The 26682-nt window shown below is 40.7% G+C and overlaps 2 protein-coding genes across 9 annotated transcripts in view; one reads left to right on the top strand and one right to left on the bottom strand.

Annotated features, from left to right (window-relative positions):
- CPEB3 (cytoplasmic polyadenylation element binding protein 3) overlaps positions 1-3907 on the bottom strand; it is a 139988-nt gene extending 136081 nt beyond the window's left edge. For 4 of the 7 annotated variants that reach the window (XR_008320020.1, XM_053311551.1, XM_053311557.1 and 1 more), the window contains exon 1: positions 3559-3857. The gene's annotated coding sequence lies outside the window, so the exon portion shown is untranslated. The other 3 variants (XM_053311560.1, XM_053311558.1, XM_053311553.1) reach the window with 3 other exon arrangements.
- Positions 3777-26682, top strand: part of MARCHF5 (membrane associated ring-CH-type finger 5) — a 37225-nt gene continuing 14319 nt past the window's right edge. Inside the window, exons 1-4 of one of the 2 annotated variants that reach the window (XM_053311561.1) lie at positions 3777-3925; positions 4030-4276; positions 21055-21257; positions 23356-23486. In XM_053311561.1, the coding sequence (XP_053167536.1) occupies positions 4233-4276; positions 21055-21257; positions 23356-23486 (378 nt within the window). In that variant the 5' untranslated portion in view covers positions 3777-3925; positions 4030-4232. The other variant, XM_053311562.1, reaches the window with a different exon arrangement.

Genomic DNA, 26682 nt, shown 5'->3' with positions numbered 1-26682 from the left:
AGGCAAGGCCCATTAATTCAACTATATGGATCAACATATAACAGGGATGAGGAAGTCAGACACGTCCCAAATCCAAATTAATAGTTGGCCTCTGTTTCTAATTATGGAAGTGGGAGGGATGACCTGATACAAAATTTAAGTGGTTGAAGCATTCAGAATACATCTCTCACTGAACACCTATCTGAATGATTCGAGTATGAGAGTGGGATGGCTTTTGTAATACAAATGCATTTAGGAACTGTTTGCATGTTTGTTTTCTCACTGTTGCTTTATCAGGGGAAACCAATAAGGAGGGCAGGATGAACTTAAAACATCCGTTTATATTTGCAAATACAATTCTAGTATGCATGGGGTGTGCACATTTCTGAAAGATATAGAGCAAGCATTTGCCTCCACATGTGCCAGTCAAACAGGAGGTGAAGTAGTATCAGATGTTCCCATGTTTTCTTCCCTGAATCCTTTTATCCACCTTTCTCCCCATTCTGCAGGCAAAACCTGTTTGCAGGCAGGTAGGGTTGCTCCAGGCTGGGAGCATGCTTTGCAGGGGGGGGGGGATTTTCCAGGAACTAAAACCAGCAAGAGATCTGCCACCCCAACAGCTCTGCCACTCTCACTTTGGACAGCACCCAAGGACCAAGGCAATGTGAGAAAGCTGTTTGTATATCTCAGCTCTTTCAAATTAAGGGGGACCATTTGATTGTGCCCGGAGGTACTCTTTCCCCAGGACTTTCGGGCCAAAGCCCAGGGCCTCCACACCCCCTGGAGACCCCCAAATCTTCTTTAGTCTTTCCCAGGTGCTATGGTTGCTGCGCTGCAGGCCTGTGCTACACCAGGTGGCCAAACATGACTGTAACCTACGCTGGATGGCCAAGTGTGACCTCTGCTTTAGAGACAGAGAGCAGAGTGAGGAAAGAAATATGTGCAATGGGAATATGTTAAGTTGCATGTTGAAATGTTTCTGCTAATGCATATTGACATAAATATACCTATTTTATATTCTTACATTCTTGTAAATTCAGGTGATGTTTGTGCCCTAAAGAACCCAGGTGTTAAAAATACTGCATGTGTCATAGTGTGTGTGTGTGTGTGTGTGTACGTACACACACACACACACACACACACGTGTGTAGGGGGCTGATGCTTAACTTGCGGCCGGGGGGGGCTGCTCCAAGGACCTTTAGGTCCAGGCTCCAAAATTACCTAGGTGCACCTCTGATTATGCCTTGACCAAAAGTCACCCAAACTCTGGAGCTGGTTCTTCACTAGAGGACAGAAGATACAGGCAAACAGACTAGAGAGAAACAGGCAGGATCAGTCCTGGCTATCTTATCTGGTGCTTCATCAATCATTTAAACATATATACTCATTCTTCAGATTGCAGTCTGGCAGCCCTAATTGTATTCATTCATATGCAGAATATACCCCCCAAAAGCATGTCATATCGAAACAAATTCAATCCATTAACAAGCTTTTAATACCACAAACCATCACACAGAACCATTGTATCTGAAGATTACATGTTTATTCTATAAAGGCATAGTTTTCCAACTCACATGAATTTCAAAGCTATTCTAGTCTGCACAAGGACACAGTTAGCTCCATAAGAATTCTCACACACTCCATTCACTAGCATTGTGATGGATATTACAGACTGTCATATTTATTCCTGGTTGTCTTCTAACATGTTTAACAGCAGCTATAAAACCAACATCAAGTACAACAGGAACATTAAAAACGAAGTGAGATAAATTATCTATCACTGAGAAGAAGTTGAGGGTTTATCACCTTTATAAAATACTTGTTTCCATCTTGGAGAACTAAACACTGCCCAGCATTAGGTAACAGGGCAAATCTTGCAATCAAATGGTCAAATTATTCCTTCAGATTGGCTCAGATTATTTCAGCCAAAATTCTGGGAGGGGGGAGCCACAAGACCCTTGCAATAAATCACTGTTGTAAGCACTCTCTTTGGGTATGAAAGATGTCATTTTTTTTCTAGACAATTTGTTCAACTCAATAGCTAAAAATGCTCCTTTAATGGGCACTGATAACCAGGCAACACTTACTTAAATGAGCACAGATTGCTTGTAGTTATTGGACACTCCACCTATTTGGGTTGAACTGAAAAGAAATTGTTTGGCTCAAGGGCATAGCTAGGGGAAAGGGACTCATACTCACCCCTCTTTGGTGGCCCCTCAGAGTGAGGGATAGAATAAAGAAAATAGGGAGTGATGAGCCAGGTGGCTCTCAGAAGCTGTTGGGGGGGGGGGGCTTTGAAGCCAGGTTCTTTGAACGCATCTGCTCAATTATAGGTACATCCCTGGTTTGGCTGTTGAAATGTAGTTAGTAAAGAAGCAACCTGGCAGGACTGAAATGCAGGTTGTTTAAGAGAAACGGAAGCTGCTTCCTGCTATTCACTTTTTATTAAAATTTTAGTAAGATACTGTCTGCTTACTATAAATTCCAAAAACATTGTAACAATGTACTGTATAATGAGCTATATTTACAGGAACATCTTATGCTCCAGTACTCCAGCTCTTTGTTACCCTAGCAGAAGCAAGTTGCATCTTATTTTGAAAGAATACTTACATACATTGCTCATAATCCCAAAACGGTTTTTGTTTCCTTGATTGTTTTTTTTTTTTAAAAAAGACCAAGAATAAATGAGCAAGTGGTGGCAGGGTTCTTCTAGCTAATTCCAGAAAGCAGGCCCATGTTGATTGGTATTGGTTTTCTCTACTGTGGTTTGTGTATATAATGATGCTCATCAGTGTGAAAGTAAAGTGTGCCATCAAGTTGGTGTCGACTCCTGGCGACCACAGAGCCCTGTGGTTGTCTTTGGTAGAATACAGGAGGAATTTACCATTGCCATCTCCTGTGCAGTATGAGATGATGCCTTTTAGCATCTTCCTATATAGGTGTTTCCCATACCAGCAGGGATTCAAACCGGCAACCTCTGGCTTGCTAGTCAAGTAATTTCCCCACTGTGCTATTAAGTGGCTCTCTCATCATTGTAATCCATGCCTAAACTGCACATATTTTGAAATAAATCTCTCTTAGAAAAATGCTTCAGGTCCCCAGTACACTCTCATTCCCTGCTCACAAGGAAGATTATGACTGTATAACAGGCTGGAACTTCTTACTGCTTGGAAAGTTAGGGGTATATCTAAAAGAAAATCCAGTATATTGGTATGGGTTGAATACCAATCAGCATTGTTAGGAATTCACAGTTACTTGGAAAAGCCAGCTACCCCATTCCCAAAACAAGACATTTTTAGCATGGACCCGGGAAAAGGAGAAAGGAAGGAACTCTCCCACAAGTCGGGGAAGAGAAGAACATAGGGTCAGTTATTGAATTAACTATAGAACATAGGAGAAACGCCTGTAGAATTGGGGAAGGCAGAAAAAGGGTAGTCAGAGACCTCTACTGTGATGATTTAATTGATAAACATTTCCTCTTCTCCCTCACCCCTTTTACTAAGAGAATACATTAGGACGTGACAGGAGAACACTAGTACTACCGCGCACAACTGTGGCACTCTCTCCTTTCTCTCTCACCTCAAGGGAAGAAGCAGCAACAAGGAAAAGGGAAGAAACAGCAGCCCCCACCGCCGTTGACAGTGACAAGATGCTGACCTTTCCTACAGCGAGCGCAGCCATCTCGCCGCGTCCCCAGCCGAAGACAAAACCCTACCCGCCCCGCGCTCACACGCAGCTACGGGCGAGGCGAATAAGACAGGAGCAACCGTATACACGCGCGCCGTTAGAAGAAGGAAAGGGCGGGGGAAGGGGGGGGATTTAAATCTCCTCAAGGGCAGCAAGGAGGGAGAACTACATCTCCCATGGTGCCTTGGGCACTCTCTGCAGTACCTCGCTTGGAGTGGGTGAAAGGGGAATCTCGTCGCAGCGGTGGTTCCTCTGTGAGGTAAGAGCCCGCGCGTGCGCCGTTGCTCGCTCCGCCCTCTCCCTTCTCGACGCTCGGAGGCTGTAGCCCTGTTGTCTTTCCTTCCCCCTCCTCTTCTTTCCTAGCGAGCTGGCCTACCTCGTCCAGTCAAGTAGCCTCTTCGTTTTGGTGTCTTCGGTCGTTGCCGCGGTGGGCGAAGTGTTTGGAGCCGCTTGAAGCAACACCTTGTCACGTTCTTCTCCTTCTGGCAGGCTCTGGGCCTTGCTGACCAAGTCGGCTCCTGGCGCCTGTTGTAGCCGAGCCTCCGGGCTCCCCGTACCCGGAGAGGATGTCGGAGCAGACGGGCTTGGCGATGCCCCAGAGCATGGACAGGTAAGGGGAAGAAGAAGTCGATAAGAGGTGGGTTGGTAAGTGGGCCGTTAGGACGGCTCGTTCGGGCGTGCTGGAGGAGAAAGTGAGGGCAAAGGTGGAGGGGAGAGAAGTGAAGACAAAGCTGCATGCGGGCTGCCCTGCGTTCTCAACCTTGGGTCGCCAGATGATGATGTACTACAACTCCTATCATCCCCAGCCACAATGGCCATTGTGGCTGTGGTGATGAGAGTTGTAGTCGGACAACATCTGGGGACTCAAGGTTGAGAACCCCTGGTGTAGAGAGAGAGACAGGTGAGAGAAAAGTAGTTGTAGGAGTTGGGATTATTATGTGTAGTTCCGAAAAGAGAGGAGGATAGGAAACATTGGGGTGGGGGGAGTGGGACCCAGAGAATCGTGAGAAGGTCGCAGAGAGAGTGGGGTGCTGCTGTTGCTTTTCTCAGGAGCTTATTGAGAAACAGTAATTCTCAGTAAGCTCCTGTTGTAGGCCCCAGAAACTCTCCTCTCCCCGCCTCACACAACTATTGCTGCCAATACATCCCATTACAAATCTGTATTTTATTTATTTTTTTATTTATTTATTTAAGGTAAATAATTTATACATAGAAAACCTGGACCTAAGCCATTCAGGGATATATTTATTTATTTAAGATAACCCGGACCTAAGCCATTCAAGGCTTTAAAGGTAACAATCAGCACTTTGCATTTTGCCTGGAAACCTATCGGCAGCCAGTGTAACTGTTTCAAAACAGGTACAATATGGTTTCTCCAAGTTGCCCCAGATACTTATCTGGCTGCTGCATTTTGAACTAACTGATGTTTCCAAACTACATACAAAGGAAGCCCCACATAGAGTGCATTGCAGTAGTCGAGCCTGGAGGTTTCCAGCTGATGCACCACTGTTTTGAGGTCATCCTCTTCAAGGAATGGGCACAGCTGTTGAATCAGCCGAAGCTCATAGCACTCCTGGCATGGCTTCCACCTGAGATACCAGGGTGAGGCCTGGGTCCCGGAGTACTCCCAAGCTGCACACTGCTCCTTCTGGGGGAATGTAACCCCACCCAGCACAGGAAGATGTAATTCATTTCTCAAATTCTGAGCCCTTACAATGAGCACCTCCATCTTGCTTGGATTCAGCTTCAATTTGAATTCAGCTTTCAATTTCATTATAACTTGAAGATATAAATATAATGTTGTGTTAGTACATTGCTGCAATGATAGTCTGGTTTCCCTCCCCAGCCCCCCAGCTTCAGTTGCTTACAATGATTAGATACGTCATTTAAACAAAACATAGTGCTCGGACAGAATTGTGGGTGTTCTCACTATGTTAAGCAGGGGGCCTGTATACTTTGTAGCCAATCTGAATCTTTTCCTTAGTCTTTCTTGCTGTCCTTCAGTATGGGCCATGTCGTCATTTCCAGGCCTCTTTTTCAAAGGGCTTTAATTTGTGGTGCAAAAAAGCTGGATTTTTTTGAGGCTTTGGCTGCTTCTTAGCCTTTTTAAATAGCAAACAGGAGACAAAAATATTTGTTAATGTTTTAACTGGAGCAGTGATAAAATCCAGGAAATTAAACTAGCATAAGGATGTTGGACATTCCAAGAAAGGACTATTTGGGGTTAGACTGCAATTGCTGGGTTCTGGGTTGGTCTTTATTTTTCTTGCTTGGTGACAGAAGGTGAATTGTGAAGGTTCTTGTCCCCAAACCATGTCCAGAGTTGGTTCCATTGACTTCTGTAGGTAAAGTGCTCAAACAAGTAACTTGAAGTACTACAGACCCATTGTCTAGGTATGCCAATAGTATTGGAAATGTTGGATATCTTTTGACAGTTGATAATTTTATCTGAAAAACATAGATTCTTGTATTTGGGGAAATGTCACAGATTCTATGAAGAACTGTATTAAGAAGAAAGCATGAAATAATGCAGGAGCAGAATGACATCATATGGCATTTAACTTTAGTATTTGGGGGATGTTTCTACCAGTAAAATCAAACCCATGAAATTAAAGTGAGCTCTTGAGTTCACCCTCTTTAGGCTAAGGTAGAAGGACAGCACAGCCAAGTTAAAACTATGGAGCTGAAGAAATGTATTAGTTTGAAAGTGTTCAGGTCATACTTGCTGCTTGCATGCAAAACTTCTAAAGCATAGAAGGAAACAGATAGGTGAGACTTTGAAGAGGTAATTGCAGGTGTAAAGCAGGTGCTCTTCATTGGTGCATTTAGAAATAAATAAGTTTTATATAGTAGGGTTTTTAAAAAAATATTCTGTAGCCTTGCCTATGTTTATAGTAGTAAAAGGGCTTGCAGTTTGCAAGCGTTCTCCTATACTGTACCATGATATGACCATGCACTCTCTCTCCACTCCTTGCTAGTTGATGACTAGAAGTGCTGCTTTGTAAGGATGTAATAATATAATATGTTGCTGCCAAGAACTCCTAAAAAGACACATTCTAGGAGATTGAATGAGATAGACAAGTGAATATATCTAGTGGAAATTTTTTCAGGTTTTTCAATTTGTTATGTGAACTTAATAGAAATTCAGCATGGATAGAAATTTACTGAACTGAAACAATATAGCTTGTTTGTTTCTTTGTCATTCTGTGAAAGTCTGGACTTGCTTTCTGTAAAAGTACCTGAGAAAATTGCCGGAGTTTCTTAAAAGGCATTATTTCTCATGTCTTTCCATTGGGAGAGTTTTTCCACATTTTCTGGGAAATGAATGGATCTTTCTAGGTTTTCTTATTTTTCTGGTAGTGTTGTCAAGGTCTGGAATCTACCTGTAAAACAGAATGTTTCTTATCTTTTAGGGTTTGGTCTGGGAGTTTCATGTCAGTCAGTGAGTATGTGAGGCCCAAGCAGCTATGTATGTATGTATATAGATGTTTTTTCTTATGAATGTTGAAAGCTAACAAGCCAGCCTAAAATAGTATGCAACCAGTTACTTAGAAGATTAACTCTAACTTTCAAGCAGGGTTTCTTGATTTAAACATTTACAGTCTGAAATTGTTTTGCCTATCTTGTTGACTTACTTTGCAAAGCTGATGTAAAGATAATATTTCTATCTACATATTGGTGTTGGTGGGGGACTGAAAGCATCTTACCTAAGGTTATTTAGTGAGTTTATAGTGGAGGTAATGTATGGGTCAAATCTCTTGGCCATCATGATGTACAAGGGAATACTGATATTCTTCCCCTGCCAAACTCTTCAAGGCAAAAGAAGTCAAGACAATTACGAATTTAATCTTCAGTGGTGAAGCTAGCCTTTATTTTTTTTTCCCAGTCTTGTAGCATTTCTTAAGCAATAAGTGCTTTATTCAGAGAAACATTGGGGACGAGATTCCTTAGGCCACCCGTCACCCTTATAGGCATGGTTCAGGTGTCTGCCTAAGACAGTTCCCATAGTGGAGGCACGCCTTCAATCATATTCACAATGTAACACAGATGTCTATACGCATAGAATTGAATGCTTATCTCTCTCGAAAAAGTGTTTGTGATGGAGTGGTAATAGTTGTTCAGTTCATTCCAAGCTCAGGGGCTGATCTTGTAAAACTGAAATGAGCATGTTATTGGCTTCTATGAAGACATGTAATTTTTAATTATACAAGGTCTTGTGGGACTGGGAGTAATGTGTAGGTTTCATTTAGGAATAGTACATTAGTGTGTGGCAGCCCAGCTTATCGAGGCACAGGTTAAAGAAGGAAGATGCAGAGAAGAGATTAGGAGAAGCTTCTCCTGCATTGCAAAGACAACAGTAGGGCAAGCTGCCCACTTGTTTGCACCAGCCATCTCTGGTGGTTGTGATAATCTAAAAGGCTTTAGTTGTGGAATGTGGGGGAGAGAGAATCTTGAGTAGCCCAATACAGTCTTCTCTAACTGCCAGTGGACCTTCAAAGACTCGGGCAGTAGTTTTTCACTGCCGTGCTACCTGAAAACCTTTTAAGTGGAGAGCTTGGGAATTAAAACTAGGGTTTTTTGCATGTACAGCATGTGCTCTACTGCTGTTCAGCCCCTCTGGTTTTAGTTGGGAATCAGGATGGTAATACCGTACTTACCTGAATAGAAGATGACCCCGCCCCCCATTTCTAACATCAAACAACTTGGGGGGGAAACCCATTTGGATTCAGGTAAAGACAGTAGTATTTAACAAATGCAGTTTCAATTATGGTTCACATTTTCTCAATGCATTCACTTACTGTAACTTTAGAATATACTTCTGAAATTGATCTGCTGGAAATAATAATCAGGCTAAAAACAAAATGTGAGCTTTGGAGAAAATAGTTGAACAGAATGTTAGCAAATGATGCAACAAAAATGCAGCAAATGAAGCAACAAAATAATCAGGTGTGTTGGGTACAGTATACTGAACCTAAATAAGAATGGGGGAGGGGGATGGTTTTGTAGTTGCCATTTTTAGCTTTCAAATCAAAATTAAACTGGCACCTAAACTGCCAGTAGAAGTTATATGATGTAAGTGTAGGATCTCTGTCAGGCAATGGGACTTGTGTTAGCTTGCAGCCTCAGAGTAAAGGAGCTCCATTTTGACCTTTTCTCCAAGAGGAAAAGCATATAGGAAGTCCCACGCTTGCCTCATGTTTAACAGTGTCAGAGCTAGATGTAATTGGCTCATGGTTACAATTTCTTGTATTGCTGTCTGGGCCAGTTGTTTACTGGGCCAGAAATGCATTTTTTGTGCTATAACTAGCTTGGAAGTTAGCCTAGCAGAGGTCCTGAAAGCTAATGGTGTTCAGTGTTTCTGAAGCTGTAGAGTGATTACATCTTAAATCAAATATTTGTTTGGTATGTCATAATAGTAGTGACACTAGCTGTAGCTACCACTTTTCAGCTCTCAGAATGCTCAAAAGGATGTATTTGCATGCCCATGTATCATTTGCCTTTCCAGCATGCTTGCATTTTTGTGAATTCTAATTGTATACCAACAAGTTCCATTAAAAATATGTATCAAAACATTTGTGATAAATTGGATGAAAGCATGACATGGATTCCATTGGGAATGTAAAGCTACATACTTCACATTCCAGGCAGATTCCTTTCCATGAATCCTCAGGAGGTATGCAGGGTTGAACAAGCTATATAAAGATCAATATGTTATAAACTAGTAAGCTCTTCTTATTTAGGGACCAACCAGTTAAATGGCATTGGTGAATTTTCTTTGGATCTAGGAGCAAGCTCAAAAACTTAGAAACTAGACAGTAGACATTTGACAGATTTACTTTAGTGATTAGCAGGGTAAATGGGTTTCTTTTTATCATCATCATCAGTTTTACCATCAGTTTCTTTTTATCCCCCTTACAAGTAATATGCTTAGGGCAGGAACAGGGCTGCCTGGAACAAATAAAGATTTTATTAAATAGCTCTACCTCTGAATATCCTAGTTTAGGTATCATAGTTAAATTTCTTTGTGCCATAACTCCCTGGTGCCTGGGATTTGTGAAGCCCTATGTTAGGTATGCAATTATTAATTAGCACAAATTAGTGCAACTTTTTTTATAAAGTGGCAAATTATTCTAAACATATTGCTTTGCAAAATTGGTATTCTGAAGGGGGAAAAGTTACAAGTAACTATTTCTAATTTCTATAGTCATCAAAATAAATTGGGTTGGATCTAAAGAACCATGAGCAGAAGGAAAATAGCCACTATGCTGTTCCACAAAGACATGTGCAAAAGTGTGTACAAGAGTTCACACAGCACTATAATAGGTAAGTTCTATCACCGTTTTTATGACTCTGCTTGTGCAAGTGGTTGTATAGGCTGTAGCATGAAGTTTTATGGAAGAGCATCTTTTGGACTGAGTTTTGCTTGTTAGGAACATAGGAACATAGGAAACTGCCATATACTGAGTCAGACCATTGGTCTATCTAGCTCAGTATTGTCTTCACAGACTGGAAGCGGCTTCTCCAAGGTTGCAGGCAGGAATCTTTCTCAGCCCTATCTTGGAGAAGCCAGGGAGGGAACTTGAAACCTTCTGCTCTTCCCAGAGCGGCTTCATCCCCTGAGGGGAATATCTTGCAATGCTCACACATCAAGTCTCCCATTCATATGCAACCAGGGCAGACCCTGCTTAGCTAAGGGGACAAGTCATGCTTGCTACCACAAGAGCAGCTCTCCTCTCCTCTCCTTCTTGTACAACATTCTAGCACCAGGTAGAAAACATGTGCAAAAGGTAACTTCTGTATGTGGAAGGGAGGGCTCCAACCCACTATCAGTTAACATGTAAAGGCTTTTTTCTGTTTTGCTGTTTTGCTGTTTTCTGTTTTGAATTAGAATATTTCAAATTCTTCAAACAGATAATCAGTATCTTCCAAAACTTCCTGGAGTTGATCAGCCACCACCCTCTCAATTATTTTGCCCACCCGATGTAGGTTGGAGACTGGCCTATAATTATCTATCACTGAGGTCTCTAGGGCAGAGTAGACCTCTTCTTAAGTAGAGATCTCACAATTGCCTCCATCAAACATGGAGCCATCCTGCCTTCCCTCAGAGAGGCATTTATGATGGCAACTAGGTCATTTCTAACAGCCTCCCTGCTAGATGTTATAAGCCATGTTGGGCATGGATCCAAATCACAAGGGCATGGATACAAGTAGTAGGCCGAATACCTCCAACATCCTCAGGAGTCACAAATTGAACCATCTGATAATTATATTATCAGAGAGGGTCTGATAAATATTATAAATGCTTCTCTGAGGGAGGGCAGGATGCCTCCTTGTCTTAAGGAGGCTGTTATCCAACTACTTTTGAAGAAACTTGTACAGGATCCCTCGGAGTTGGCTAATTACAGACCTGTTTCTAATCTTCCATGGTTGGGCAAGGTGATTGAGCAGGCGGTGGGCTCTCATCTCCAGGCAGTTTTGGATGATGCAGATTATCTAGACCTATTTCAAACTGGCTTTCATGTAGGCTATGGGGTTGAGACTGCCTTAGTCGGCCTGATGGATTATCTCCAACTGGCTGTTGACAGGAGGAGTTTGATTCTGCTGATCCTCTTGGATCTCTCTGTGGCTTTCGATACCATCGACCATAGTATCCTTCTGGATCACCTGAGAGAGTTGGGATTGGGTGGCACTGTTTTACAGTGGTTCCTCTCCTGCCTCTCTGGGAGATTCCAGATGATGTCACTTGGAGATGGTTGCTCTACAAAGTAGGAACTGAAGTATGTAGTTCCACAAGGCTCCATAATGTTTCCAATGCTCTTTAACATCTACATGAAACTGCTGGGAGAGATCATCAGGAGGTTTGGTGCTGGGTGTCATCAATATGCTCATGATACCCAGATTTACTTTTCTATGTCAACCTCATCAGGAAATGGCATATCTTCTCTAAATGCCTGCTTGAAGGTGGTAATGGGCTGGATGAGGGATGACAAACTGAAGCTGAATCCAAATAAGACAGAAGTACTGACTGTGTGGAGTCAGCATGCAAGAGATGGTTTAGATCTGCCAGTTCTGGATGGGGTTGCACTCCCCCTGAAAGATCACGTATGTAGCCTGGGAGTGCTTCTAGACCCAAAGCTTTCACTGGTTTCTCAGGTTGAGGTGGTGGCCAGGAGCCCTTTTTATCAGCTTCAGCTGATTCATCAGCTATGTCCATTTCTAGAGATAATGACCTTAAAAAAAAGTAGTACATATGATTTATTTAGTATTTATTTATTAGATTTATAAACTGCCCCATCCAAAGGCTCTGGGCAGTGTACAACAAATTTAAAAAGACATAAAAACACACACCACTTAAAACACACTGCTAAAAACAATTTTTAAAAAATTAAAAACCATTTAAAACTAATTAAAATAATTAAAAACAAGCAAACAACAATTTACAAACCTTGGAAGGCCAGGTCAAACAAGTAAGTTTTTAGGGCTTTTTTAAAGGCTGACAGTGAGCCTAAACTGGATATCTGCCGGGAGTGCATTCCATAGGCCAGGAGCAGCTACAGAAAAGGCCCGGTTCCGAGTCGCCACCAGACGTAACTGGAGACGGACCTCTCCAGATGACCTCAACAAGCAATGGGGATCATACCGAAGAAGGAACTCTCTAAGGTAGCCCGAACCCAAGCCTTTCAAAGCTTTAAAGGTAATAACCAGCACTTTGTATTTCGCCCAGAAATATATTGGCAGCCAGTGCAACTGTTTTAAGACAGGCATAATATGATCTTTCCAGGTTACCCCAGAGACAAATCTGGCTGCCGCATTTTGAACTAACTGAAGTTTCCGAATTACGTACAAAGGCAGCCCCACGTAGAGCACATTGTAGTAAAGCCTGGAGGTTACCAGCTGATGCACCACTGTTTTGAGATCGTTCTCTTCAAGGAATGGACACAGCTGTCGAATCAACCGAAGTTGATAGAAAGCACTCCCTGCCATAGCCTCCATCTGAGATACCATGGTGAGGCCTGGATCCAAGAGAACTCCCAAGCTACGTACCTATTCCTTCTGGGGGAGTGTAACCCCATCCAGCACAGGAAGATCTAACTCATCCCTTAAATTCCGATCCACCACAATGACCACCTCTGTCTTGCTTGGATTCAGTCTCAATTTGTTATCCCTCATCCATACCATTACTGCCTGTAGGCAGGCATTTAGGGAGTGAGTGTCATCTGATGATGATGAGGAGGAGGAGGAGGAGGAGGAGAAATAAATTGGGTTGTCATCGGCATACCAATAACACCCTGCACCAAATCTCCTGATGACCTCACACAGCGGTTTCATGTAAATGTTAAAAAGCATTGGTGACAAAATGGAGTCCTGAAGGACTCCATATAATAGCTCCTGTTCTGAAGAGGAACTGTCATCAAGCTCCACCATCTGGAATCTGCCCAAGAGATAGGAGCGGAACCACTGCAAAGCAGTTCCTCCTATCCCAAATTCCCCCAGGCGATCCAGAAGGGTATCAAACACTGCTGAGAGATCCAAAAGAATCATACTCTCTCTGTCAATTCTCTGGTAAAGGTCAGGCCGACCATATGCTGGTACCCTGCAGACTTGAGTACTACAATATGCTCTATGTGGTGCTGCCTTCGTACGTAGTCAGGAAACGACAATTGGTACAGAATGCGACAGCCAGATTGGTTTCTCGACAACACAAAGGGACATTATTATTATTATTATTAATTTGATTTCTATACCGCCCTTCCAAAATGGCTCAGGGCAGTTTACACAGATAAATAAGATGGATTCCTGTCCCCAAGGGGCTCACAATCTAAAAAGAAACATCAGATAGACACCAGCAGCAATAGTCACTGGATGTACTGTGCTGGGGGTGGATAGGGCCAGTTACTCTCCCTCTGCTAAATAAAGAGAATCATCATGTTAAAAGGTGCCTCTTTTGCTAAGTTAGCAGGGGTTAACCTGGCATATAACACCATTTTGGAAAGAACTGCACTGGTTGCTGATATGTTTCTGGGTGAAATACAAAGTACTGGTTATTACCTATAAAGCCCTTAACGGCTTGGGACCAGGATATTTAAGAGAGTGCCTCCTCTGTCAAGAGCCCGCCTGCCCTTTAAGATCTTCTGGAGAGGTCTGGTTGGGGTTGCCACCAGCTTGTCTGGTGGCAACGGGCTTTCTGTGTGGCTGTCCCAGGGCTTTAGAATATGCTCCCTGCTGAACTAAGAGCATCTCCTTCTCTGTTTGTTTTCAGGAAGACCCTCAAGACTTTCCTGTTCTCGCAGGCTTTTAATTAGAATTTTAATAATTTGTTTTATATTGTTTTTATCGTGTTTTATGTATTTAACCTGTGATTTTAATATTGGGATCTGTACACCTCCTAGAGATTTACATATCAGGTGGTATAAAAATATGATAGATAAATAAATAAAATAAAGTCTGCTAGTCTTGAATTCTCTCAGGTGCAACAGAGTATAATACTGGCTCTTTTGCTGATTTTTTAGGTTTTTAAAAAATTCTCAGTTTTGCATAGCTACAGATATGTAATAACTGATTTTCTTAACTCTCGAAGTCTAGTTTTTTAGCTTGGAAAACTTAATAGCTATAATACAACCATTGTTTGCACTTAAAAATCTTCCTGGAATAAAAACTCAGTGGTGTACATCTCCCTCTATTTAAATAATTTTAAAAAGTTTCAACTGAGAGGCAAGTTTGATATTGAGCAACCTTGTTTTATCTTTGTCCTATGAATGTAGCAGAAATCATGACAACTCCTCTCTAATAATGGCAGCATTGTTACACAAGTGGAAAGGGGATAGCCCTATTTCTAATGTAAGAATGCAGTGCTATTATGCTATACATTTCTAAATTGAAGAATAGTTAAAATTAAATCTTCTAATTGCATAAGGCTGTGTTATTGCTTATTATTGTAGGATTATAAATGAAAATGAAGATATATTTTCTCCATTTTTAAAATACAGCCCCGTATGATTTGTCTTTTTATGTATAAGGCATGCGTACCATGATTTGTTCTATATGCTCTTATTATGTTTTAAAAGATATTTGTTGGATTGCATATGTTGAATTTTAAAAGTGCTGATTATGCATTAACACAGCTTTCATTCAAAAAATAATTTGTATTGTGTGTTTGAATTTTTTTTAAAGGATGTTTAAGTACTGCTATCTGACCACACAGGATTTAATTGGTGGAGTATTGCTTTTGCAATTTCAGTAATTAATTGCTACCTGTAGGAGAAAATAGACACTGTAGGTGTTTTACATAATCAACAAATAAGACCTTGCAGACAGTAATATTTGGGTTCTTGGTTTACATGCTCACAATCAATGGGAGATTTGCTTTCCAAAGGAAGAATTATTTTGAGATTTTAAAAAAAGGATATTTTATTCCACTTCCTTTTTCACGTATTAACTAGATGAGTGGACATTGTGATGAATGCAGATGGAGAAGAGTGGCTGATCGGTGAAGTTGTGTTAGAGGCAGAGGATAAGACACAGAATCATAACCTAATGGTGCAATATAAGGAAGCTTTGTGGAGTCCTGAAAAAGAATGAAGATTAAGTGCTTAAGTGGTTGCTTTAAACTCATTTTTGCATATCAAGGACCTTTTGCATACATGCATGCATTCATTCTTAGAATATAATCATGCTCAATAATAATTTGTTTGGAATCTTCTTCTTTATATATAATTCACTAAGGCATACCCGTGGCTAATCATATGCATGGCAGCTCTCGCAAGAGTTCGGAGAGCTGCCGGATAGGATAGCGATGTGGGCGGGCGAGTGGAAGAAAATGGTGGCGGCCGACCAGTGGGTCTGGGAGCTAACAGTGGTGGGTGCCAGCTGATGGCCAGCCGGGAAAACAACAGCACCATGGCCAGGCAGAGAAAGCAGGTGCGGTAGTTGGTCAGGGAGGAAATGACGGTGGCTGCAACAGGTGGAGAAAGGAAGGAGACGACGACGGAGGCAGGCGGCTGGGCAGGAAAATGATGGTGCTGGCAGGTGGGAGAAGGGGGTGGGCGGACAGGTAAAAATGGCAGCGTGCAAGAGGAGGAAGGCAACGGCGGGTGGGTGGGGAGAACTAGAGGCACAGATGTTCTACGCCCGGCCCAGCTAGTATCCGAATATTGTTCTTGCAAAATCTGTCCCGTAACAGCCCTGTTTTGATTAATAAAAGTTCTTTCCTTAGCTACAAGGAAGTGATGTTACAGTCACACTTCACTGGTCTGGAAATAGTAGTGTATCCCTTTGGAGATACTTGAAAAGTAGTGACTGGTGTTTGATTTCAATTTTACACAGTTTAAATGAAATAGTGGTGAGTGGTAAATGTTGCAAGTATCAGACTTCCTTAGGCCCTTTTTCTTCCTTTCACTGTACAGAAGGTTATGACACATGAGGCAGGCTCTTGTGTCCTGCTAAAGGATCTTTGGACCAAAAACTGACCTGTAAATAGGCACAGAAGCAATACAAATGGGGTAGACAGAATTCTAGTGCAGAATATTCAGCATTTATTCAAGAGGAATATATTCAATATGATTGGAGAATTAGCAAGATAAATAATCTACGTGGGGAGATTGGTAGAACAAACTTGCTTGTGATCATCGTTCGCTCAGAAAAAAAATACATTCAAACAGTGTGGTTGAAATGAATAGGGGATAACCATCAAGTCTAGAGAGTCTTGATGGTTGGAATGGACCCTTTGGGATTTCCTCAATTGCCTGGTGGAAATCAATTGCCATTTGATTTCTCAAAGACCTGTTCAGCCCTATTGTTAACCATATCAAACAGATGAGTGGAGCATAGATGCCAACATTCTCTTATATTCCATTGCAAAATGTATTTTATTTCTTTTCTTCGCTTTCTTTCTTTCTTTCTCTTTCTTTCTTTCTTTTTTTTTTTTGAGGGGGCAGGTGTCTCTGGTGGTGGTATTATTGTTAATGTTATTATTTACATGTTATTTCCTGCTCTTCCTCCAAGGAGCCCACAGCGGTGTACTACATACTTCAGTTTCTCCTCACAACAACCTTGTGAAGTGACTGGCCCAGAGTCACCCAGCAAGTACCATGGCTGAATGGGGATTTGAACTTAGGTCTCCCCGGTCCTAGTCCAGCACTCTTAACCACTACACCATGCTGCCAGTTTAGATTCCAAAGTCCTGGTTCTGCCTGAGACTCACAAGTGTGGCTTGGTCTGGAAAAATGGGATTTATTGTTAACAAAACCTATTAAGTTTCTAGTTAAAGCAACTTGACATTGCAGTATATTTGACTATTTGGCAGGAGTGAGTTTGAACAGGTCATTATTATAATCTAGCAGAAAATGTGAAAATTAAGAACATCTGAATAGCTCCAGAGAAGCAAAACCCTTTTAAAAATCAACAATTCATTTTTTACATGTTAACATGCAACTGTTATATGTGGACTACATAGTAGATGCTAATATTTGTGGACAAGTTCAGGAGTGGGTGTGAACTCATGGATTTCTTTCCTGTGGGATACTCACTTGTGTAAATTGTGCAGATTTGACCTGAATTGTGTAAAGAAAAGGGTAATGGGATGTATAAAAGATTGCCATCCCTACTGTGTATGTAAAAATGTATCACGGTAGCTTAGTCCATTGTGCTAATTGAAAACTTTTAAAAAGCAAATAAGAGGCTGTGTTGTAGGTGGAAAAGGTACCTGTTCTAGGTTGTACAGTTCCTGTTCTAGGTTGTACAATTCTGTGTACAATAGGACTTGTTCATTTAAATTTTTAAATACTATGAAGAGACTTATTGCAGTGCAAATCTGTTCCCCCATTGTCCATATAAGATTGAGACAATAGCTCTGCTTGACTTCCCTTGGTTGCTTTGAAGGTAATATTTGTAAGATCATGACATTGTTGGATCAGATCAAATGTCCATCTAGTCGAGCATTCTGTTTCACACAGTGACCAACGAGATGCCTCTAGCAACTGTTGTTCAGAACTGGTAAAAGATTGAAATAATACTGGAGCTAAGGAGTGTGTGCTATAGGTATCTTAAAGGTTTTGATCTCACTGGCTGTCTTAGAGAGGCATAAAAATCAAGGTACTTCCACAACCGTTGGAATCTGGTACTCATGTACTAGAACCAACTGAAAAGGAAAGGTTGTGCCGTTGAGTTGGTGTTGACTCCTGGCAACCACAAAGCCATGTGGTTTTCTTGGTAGAATACAGGAAGGGTTTACCATTGCCATCTCCCACGCAGTATGAGATGATGCCTTTCAGCAGCTTCCTATATCGCTACTGCCCGATATAGGAGTTTCGCATATTCTGGGAAACACACCAGTGGGGATTCAAATCAACTGAACGTGAGCTCTAAAAAATAAAAAATAAAAAGCCTCTCACTCAAAACTTGGGGCATAAAGTAGCAGCTGGCACACTAGTAGAGAAAGCTTCACCTGTCTTGGAATACATAGATGGGGGAATGCCCTCCCTCACATATTTGAACCACACTTTCTTTGGAGGAAGGAGATTTTGAAGTTGCAGCTAGGAATGTAAGTCTGAAAATTGGATGCCCCACATACATCACAGAGGAAGAGTGTGAGAGCAGGTACTAACAGTCCTTAGATATGGAGGAGATTTCCCAATGGTGTCCAGGCCATTTCATGTTACAATACATTTATTTTGCTTAAATACAGACAGGAATCCTTGTGATGTGTCCTGCATAGAAAGAAAAAAGGAATTCTATTTTGAAGGCTGAAACAATATGCTTGTTTTATATTTTTAAGCCAAGAATGAGTTGGAAAAAATATATTAGTGCTCTTTGATTTGATTTTGTAGAGGTAGCAAGGAGAGAAGGTTGCTTTTTCAGAAACTATGCTTTGTTTGACCTAGCCAGCTATTTCTGTTTTAGGTTGCTGTCTGAGTAGCGACCTGATTCTGTACTAGGATCAAAGTAATGTTTTATTCAATACAAGAAAATGGAAAATCTGGCAAGAACCAAGATCCTTGAGTCAATGGTTTTATTTAGCTCTTTCTGCTATAGCTACTGTCAATTGCAAGATAAAGCTGATGACAGAATACAAGGGATTTGCTATTCATTATTCATAGCTTGCTAAAGGCTTAAGAATATAAAGGATATGTGGTTCTTTTCATAGGGCATCCTTTGTTTAAAATAAAGCTGTTGAGCAATACATTAGATGACAATTGTCAAACATGTGAAGTTCCATTATATAAAAATTATATGAAGTGTTGAACTTCAGAGTGTTTGATGACTAATTCAAGAGCATTATTTGCAGGATTGTATTGTCACTTTATTCTTCCTATCATTTGAATGAACTTTAGACCTCTCTGAGTATCAGGTTGCCCCAAGGTGTTCCACAGCTTCATTTAAGTGGCCCAATTCTTCAGTTTTGTCCTCATTAACAGTTCTTAAGTAACTATCAGCATTATTGTAAATGGAGCAAACTATGGAAGGTGTCATGAATGCATCATTTTCTTCTGGTACAAAAACTCTGCACTTACTCCTTAAGTCTACCAATTTTAAGGTTTGTTTTTCCCCCTGGCTTAAAGACTCTTTAACCAACTAAGCCTTTTTTCTGCAGAAAGTGAAAGCATTTTAATAGTTACTGCATTGGTGACTATATTCCTTCTATTTGCTTTGTAGGTTTTTGGTTAGAAATTCTAATTCTCCTTCTAAGGAGAAAGAATGAAATAAATGTCTGTCTCATATGTAAATTTTGGGTAGGTTGGCTTTCCCAAGAGAATTTGTCTAGTAAAGTTGATTGCCAAGACTGAAACCTTTGTGGGTGGGCTGGTGGTAATAAGCTTCCTGGTGTCGTTACTCATTAATCTATAAAATTATTGCAAAGTAGCATATGTTGCTAGAATGCTGCTTGCCTGGCAAGAAGAATTTAAATCATTTTTTGGATTAACTTAGGAATCCTATATAAATAAAGCTGTTGACAGCAATAATGACTAACCTTTGGCCAAGTGTGCCATAAGTCAGATCCACAGTGTGAGAGTGTGCCACTCTAGTACCCATTACATTTGTAGCTCCCATGTACTTTAGGGTAGTTTTGCCTCTTCCCAACTTGGACTGCCAAGCTGGGAACAGACAGCAACACAATAGGCATACAAGGAACACAGGCCTATTTCTGTGCCATAGCTTAGCTCATACAGTAGATCCTGCTGTCTGGATGTGCTATAGATATCTGTTGCTGGTGCCAGTATGGCATTTGTGCCACTGATGGGTCACTAATGGATTTTGGCAAACCTTTGTACTAAATCCCTACATGGAGGGATTCATTAGTTTGGAAGAATGAATATAGTGTGCATATAAGCACACTATCAAGAAGTTCCATTAATAGGAATCCTATGTACAGGCAGGAAACTGTATACAGGCAGGGTGTTGATAGTAGTTCCTGTGCTTTGTATGTAGAAGGTCCCAGATTGAGTCTTTGGTATCTGCTCTCTGAGATCCTGGAGAATTGCTGCTAGTCAGTATAGACAAAAGTGAACTAAATGGACCAATGTTCTGACTCGATATGTGGCAGCTTCATATCTTTATAAGAAGGTTTTTTGGTACTGTCTGCATAGTGTTCAGTTCTTATTTTATAGTTTTTACAAGGGAGACATACAAATATTGCCTCTCCCCAACCCTGTTGCCCACTTCTAGGGTATTGTTAAAAGGTCAAACAGGCACACCCCCACCCCAATGTTCTACTGCTAGTTTTTTCCCCAACGGACACTTTTCAATATTCTGTGACTCTTGGGGACCACTGAACATGCTCAGGATTTGTAAGAGGGTTTGTTTTCTTAAAATTTATAAACTGATTTCCTTCTGTGTGTTCCTAGGGAGCCCTGCAAGGATATAGAGACCTCTACTTGATTTTGAATTGGCCCCATTTTTGCTTCTCAACCACCTGAGAGTGCTACTAGTACTACATATAATAGATTATATTGTAGTTTTAAAGTATGTTGTGAGCCCCCTTGAGGCCATAAGACAACATAAATTTGACAGTAATTAAATACTCAGAATACACAGGGTGGATATGTTCTTCAACTTTACCAAAGAAGAGGTGCAGTTACTGCTAAGTTACTGAAGTGTGAAAGGCCAGATAGATCAATGACCTTTAAAAAATACTATTTATTTAGCATTTAAGTTCACAATACAGTTCCTAAATAGAATGCTTCACTCATAAATTATGTAAAAAATATTGTTTGAAGTATAGCTTTGGGGCTAAACACACATTTCTTCTATTAAAGGAAAATATGTATTGCTGAATGTTGGTGTGTTTAGTGACACAGTAATGCAGCTTTAAGAAGAATTGTCCTTTCTGAATGGACAAGTTAGCAATCAGAATGGCTTGAAATATTTTGCTCTAACTTTTTTCTCTTGCAGGAGTTGCTGGGTGTGTTTTGCCACTGATGAGGATGACAGAACAGCTGAGTGGGTGAGACCATGCAGGTGCAGAGGCTCTACAAAATGGGTTCACCAAACTTGCCTACAGCGCTGGGTAGATGAAAAACAAAGGGGAAACAGTACAGCTCGAGTTGCCTGTCCTCAGTGCAATGCAGAATACTTAATAGTATTTCCGAAGCTAGGTAAGATATGCATGAAGAGAGCTGGTCTTGTGGTAGCAAGCGTGACTTGTCCCCTTAGCTAAGCAGAGTCCACCCTGATGGCATATGAATGGGAAACTTGATGTGCAAGCACTGTAGGATATTCCTCTTAGGGGATGGAGCCACTCTGGGAAGAGCATCTAGGTTCCAAGTTCCCTCCCTGGCATCTCCAAGATAGGGTTGAGATAGTTTCCTGCCTACAACCTTGGAGAAGCTACTGCCAGTCTGTGTAGACAATACTGAACTAGATGGACCTACGGTCTGACTCAGTATATGGCAGCTTCCTATGTTCCATTTCAACGCAAAGAAAACAATATGTCTCAAGTACTTCATGTGTCACCTGTGTGTGGAAATTCCAGGAGGGGGGTGCAGCATTGATTGGATTTTGCTGCTGATTTATTTTTGCATTTTTATGCCATGTTTTGTCACATGACCTCAGAATGGGGTACAATAGTACCTTTAAAAATGGATTTGACAAAAGCCTGTCTCTGGACTGTTTTCTTGCTTGCTAAGGGTCACACACCTTAAAGACTATAAGTATGGTAAAAAGGGCTTTCCTCACATTTTTCACATTTCCAGAATGCCAAGAAAATCAAACTGGCAAGGATTTTATTAAATGTCCTCTACGAGGTGGGGTGGGGGGACATTTAATACAAAATGCTGAAACTGTAAACAATTGATAGGTAATGTTTCTCTGACAGTCAAGACACGAAAGAGCAAGAACACCCATCACAATATGTTAATGCCACATGGCTAGGTACATACATAATCAACATGTATAGGCCAAATGCACACAGTCCTCTCCCACTCTCTTGAGACGGTGAAAATATCTCTTGAGATTTTAAGTCTATACATGTTCCCACTACAAAAATGAAAGGGCTTGAACAGCTAAAGTGTTAGGAGACCAGCTGTTTTGTGTGTGTAGTAAGCATATATAAGGATTTGATTTAATCTGGGTTTTTTTTTAAAAAAAACGAGATAAAGATCTTGCATACCAGATTTGAATTTTTAGATGGGACATGAACAACCATATAGAAAGGAATACAGTTTAAATATATTACTTCAAGTAATTATATTTAGACTTGTGAGGTAAACTACATGCCATGTTTAAGGGTAGTACCAGTTCTAGTATTTGGTCAATGCTGTCTTCTAAATTGATTTTAAAGCCTTTGAAAAAATAAAATTGTATAAAATTTTACTTTAAAGAATGTCAGGTAAACAATTCTAGAATGTCATCTAAAGAACTGTAGTCAAAGCCCCCCATGCAGGTAGGAGAGCTTCTATCTGCTCTGTGGGGCTTGTGAGTCTGTATCACACTCCTTTCTGTTCTTCAAAATAGCCAACTTCCAGTACAGCACAATAAGCTGGAAGAAGAATCTGAGAGCCCCTGTATGTTTGGCAAATGCACAGTGCTGTTTGGATCTCAGACGGGGTACTTGCTGACTAAAACCTCAGAACAGATATAGCATGGGTAAAGAATAAACTAGATGGTAAATACTTATCTCTCAGTAATGGTCTTTGTTTGGATTTCACATCCACTTTTTCCGATTTTGCTTTTACAGTGCTGTGGTATAAGTTTGTCTTTGAAAGAGATTTGAATACCTAAAACTGTGGCTGTGCAGGCTGATTCAAGAAGGAATTTTATAGATAAGAGTAGGAACAAAAGGAAGCAGAAAAACCAGATTAATATATTATGGCACATCAATTTTTACTTTTCCTAATCAGGAGCCAATAACATGATATTGTTGATTGTTAGTTTCAGTTTCTGTATCGTGAGATTCTAGTGGTATACTAACTGCAAATATAGTGACTTAATCAGGAGGAACATAGTTGTTTAGAGAATCATCCGGTTGGTTAAAAAAACCCTAACTTTCCAGCCATGGCATACATTTCTGTAACTTTATGCAGAAAGAAGTAATAAGTGGTAATACATAGTTTCAGATTGCCAACTATCCCACTGATGCTGCCTTGTGTAATTTCTGCATCATTTCTTAAATCGGAACAGCCACAGTATCTCTACAATGTATGTTTTCAATTCAGATCCTCTACTTCAACATCTCCTTTCTCCTTTCTATTATAGGTCCAGTTGTTTATGTCTTGGACCTAGCAGATCGCCTTATCTCAAAAGCCTGTCCGTTTGCTGCAGCTGGAATAATGGTGGGCTCTATCTACTGGACAGCTGTCACTTATGGAGCTGTAACAGTAATGCAGGTTCAGATAAAACTTTCTAAATGTTAAATTATTGTAATGAAGCTGGAAACTGCTAGAGCTTTGCTGAAGAACACTTTTTTGGTAAGGAAGAGGGTTCATAGAGAGGATTTGGAAACTAGGTTTACTAGGCTGGCTCCAGATCCTCCCCCCCCGCCAATATTTTTTGTCCTCTTACCTTCCCTGTCCCTCCCTTGTACTTTATGCACATCTGCTTATGCAGGTTGATAAATCCCATCTGACCAGCATACCTATATTGAACTCCTCTCTTTACAAGCAGGAGTATTTCGAGAGCAGGTTCGCTTCTGCACACATTGCTTCTTCCCATGTTGTTTGTGTATGTGTCCTTACATGTTTATCTATGTTCACTCCACAGTACCTGATGGAAAGCTGTGCAGAAAGTAGTTTGCTTGCTTGGAACGAACTGGTGCCATTTCGATGAGAGGCTAATTCCATCTCCTTAATAATTTTTCTCTTACTGCTTATGATCTGCGGTTTTTCTTGGCATCTTTCTATATGCATCCTTTGCTTCAGCCTTCTCCGGTGTCTTAGGGAACTGGATAACTGCCTGAAATGGCAGTTCTGATACTAGCCCTGTGTATTCATGCTGGAGTAGAGCTGGTTGGCTCTAACTTGTTGGCTGGTAATGCTGTCATATACTATTATGTGATCAGCTAGCTCATTACCTTCTTATCACATGCAACTGTCAAATGATCTTTCTATTGTAATATGTCCAGTGTAGGTTTGTTGGGTGTTTGCTGACATTAGGTCAGCCGGTGCAAGTAAAAAAGTGTTGAAGTGGTATTTTGACACATTGTAGCTTGAATTTTTAAGGAGTTCTGTTGCTGCATCAGACTAAGAATACAACACTTTGTCTCCAGCAGTGACCCGCCACCATATATTGTGAGGAGGTGACAGGCGGGTCATGACATGTCATGACATTCCTTGCTGTTTGCCCTCTGCATCCACTTTCTTGTTGTTCTTGGCTTAAAGTCTTAAATGGCAGGGTATGTTTCTCAGTAGTCTCTTGGATGGTCTTTTAAGTGTTTAGAAAGTGGCTTACAGTTGTGCATGCATCTTATATATAAAATTATCTTAATGTTAGATCATAACTATGTGTCCTTGTTCAGACTAAACACAATCTGGCACTTGAGATGACTGTATTACTATGGCCCCAAGTAATCTAACACACTGCACCAACATACACATTAGGTATTCTCTCTAAAGATTTCCAGAGAGGTCGCTATTTTGTAGCAAAAATAAGAAGCATAGCACCTTAAAGACATGTATCTAGCATAAGCCTTCAGGGGCTACAGTCCAGTTCACTTTGCATTGGGTGAAATGAGCTGTAATACATGAAAGCTTAAGTTGCAATCAATTAATTAGTCTTAAAATGGCTGCTGAAGTGTATGCTTCCTTTTTAGATAGCAGCTCTATGTATCTTGCTAAATATTTAGTATTGTTCTTATAGCACTTAGAGTGTTCAAACTGCTTCAAATTAATCTTCTGATAAGGATTACAACTACCTCTAAGGTGGATCATTATTATTATCCCCATATTGCAGATGAGTGGCTTGTCTAAGACTGCCTAGTGACTTCATGGCAGAGACGAGGGATAACTTGGGGACTTTCTGATTAGGTTGCTTAGCTGCTATGCTACACCAGCTCTCATTCTTGTAGGTTTCCCATCCAGTTCATCTATGGAAGTTGTGTTGCTTAAATGGGTTTCACAAATGATGGTTAAAATTCAGTGGAATTATTGACCATATTCATATCCCACTCTTCCTCTGGGGTGGCATACACAGTGTTATTCCATAACACAACAACAAACCTTGATAGTTTAGGTGGACAGAGATAGTGACTTGCCCAAGATTACAATTCAGTAGAGCTGGTTATACATAGGCCTGCATAGGAATTGCTTTGTTAAGAACCTTAGATTGAGCAAGTGTGTGTCAAACATGGACAGTGGAGACAAGGTTCAAATCACTGTTCTGCCATGAAGCTCACTGAATGACCTTGGGCTTTTTGTTCTTTCTCAGCCTAACCTGCCTTTTAGAGTAGTTGGGATGATAATAAAATGGGCTGATAGTCATGTATGTTGCCCTGATCTGTTTAGATGGAGGATGGGATACAAAAGTAATAACAAAGAAAGAGCAGAGAGAGAGAGAGCTTATATGAAATCCTCCACATGATTATAGACTTTCTGTGACAGTTCAGTGAATGCAGCAGTCCTTCCATATGAGTAATGCCCATTTTTCTTCGCTCTTGGTTCAGGGGAGGGTTGGGAAGGAGAATGTGAAGCAAGGAAAACTTTTCCTTGAGCTCTAGCCTTAGCATATGGGTGTATCTTCAGTTTCCATTCTTCCTCATTCGGTCTGCTCATGTTATACACAGTTGTTAAAACAGACTTGCCATAATGACAGATATGTCCAATCCACTATTGCTGTTGGGACAATTACTCATTTGCACAAATAAATAGATCTCAACATTAGCAGTGTGCTTTAAAATTTGTTTTATTCATGGTTCCTATTTATTTATTTGCCTCTTTTTAAGCATATAAGAATTTAAGCATATAAAACACTGCTTTTATCATCTTAAGATGTAAAGCTATACATTTATTCAAACAAGAAAAGTTTTTGTCTATCTGTGTGTGCGGGGTTTTTTTTTACCGTCCTTGTGATTCATGTCAGGATGTTTTTGGATGTATGGCAAACATTACATTAAGGTTGAAAATAGCCTTTACAAATTTTGTTTGGTAATGTTGCAGATCCAGTCCATTGCAGATATAATAGGTCTCTCTTATGTAGCTGTGTTAAAATGGTTTGCTGAGTTCCATTACAAGATCCTTTTCTGTGCTGCTAGTTGGTTACAAGCAAGAATTACTTTCAGTAGGTATATTTTGGTGAATGTAATTGTTCAGTGCATCCTAAAAGGATATCTAGCTGAAGATTCATAAATAACTACCCAATCTTGAGAGTTGCTCACTGACTCACCAGTTCAGAAATTCTAGAACAATTACCTTGGTATCTTCATACCCAGCTCTGCAGCGGAAGGTAATTGAATCCAGAAGGATTCCAAGAAGCCTTGGAAGGGTTTGGAGTTGACTCTGCTAACGATTCTGTTGATGCTCTGATGCAGACATGGAATAATGAACTCACTAGAGCAGTAGATACAGTCGCTCCTAAGCATCCTCTTCAACC

This window comes from Hemicordylus capensis, chromosome 3 (genome assembly GCF_027244095.1).
Source record: "Hemicordylus capensis ecotype Gifberg chromosome 3, rHemCap1.1.pri, whole genome shotgun sequence".
Taxonomy (NCBI): domain Eukaryota; kingdom Metazoa; phylum Chordata; class Lepidosauria; order Squamata; family Cordylidae; genus Hemicordylus; species Hemicordylus capensis.
Note: the sequence above shows the minus strand (reverse complement) of the source record. Positions and strands in the feature narration are given on the sequence as shown.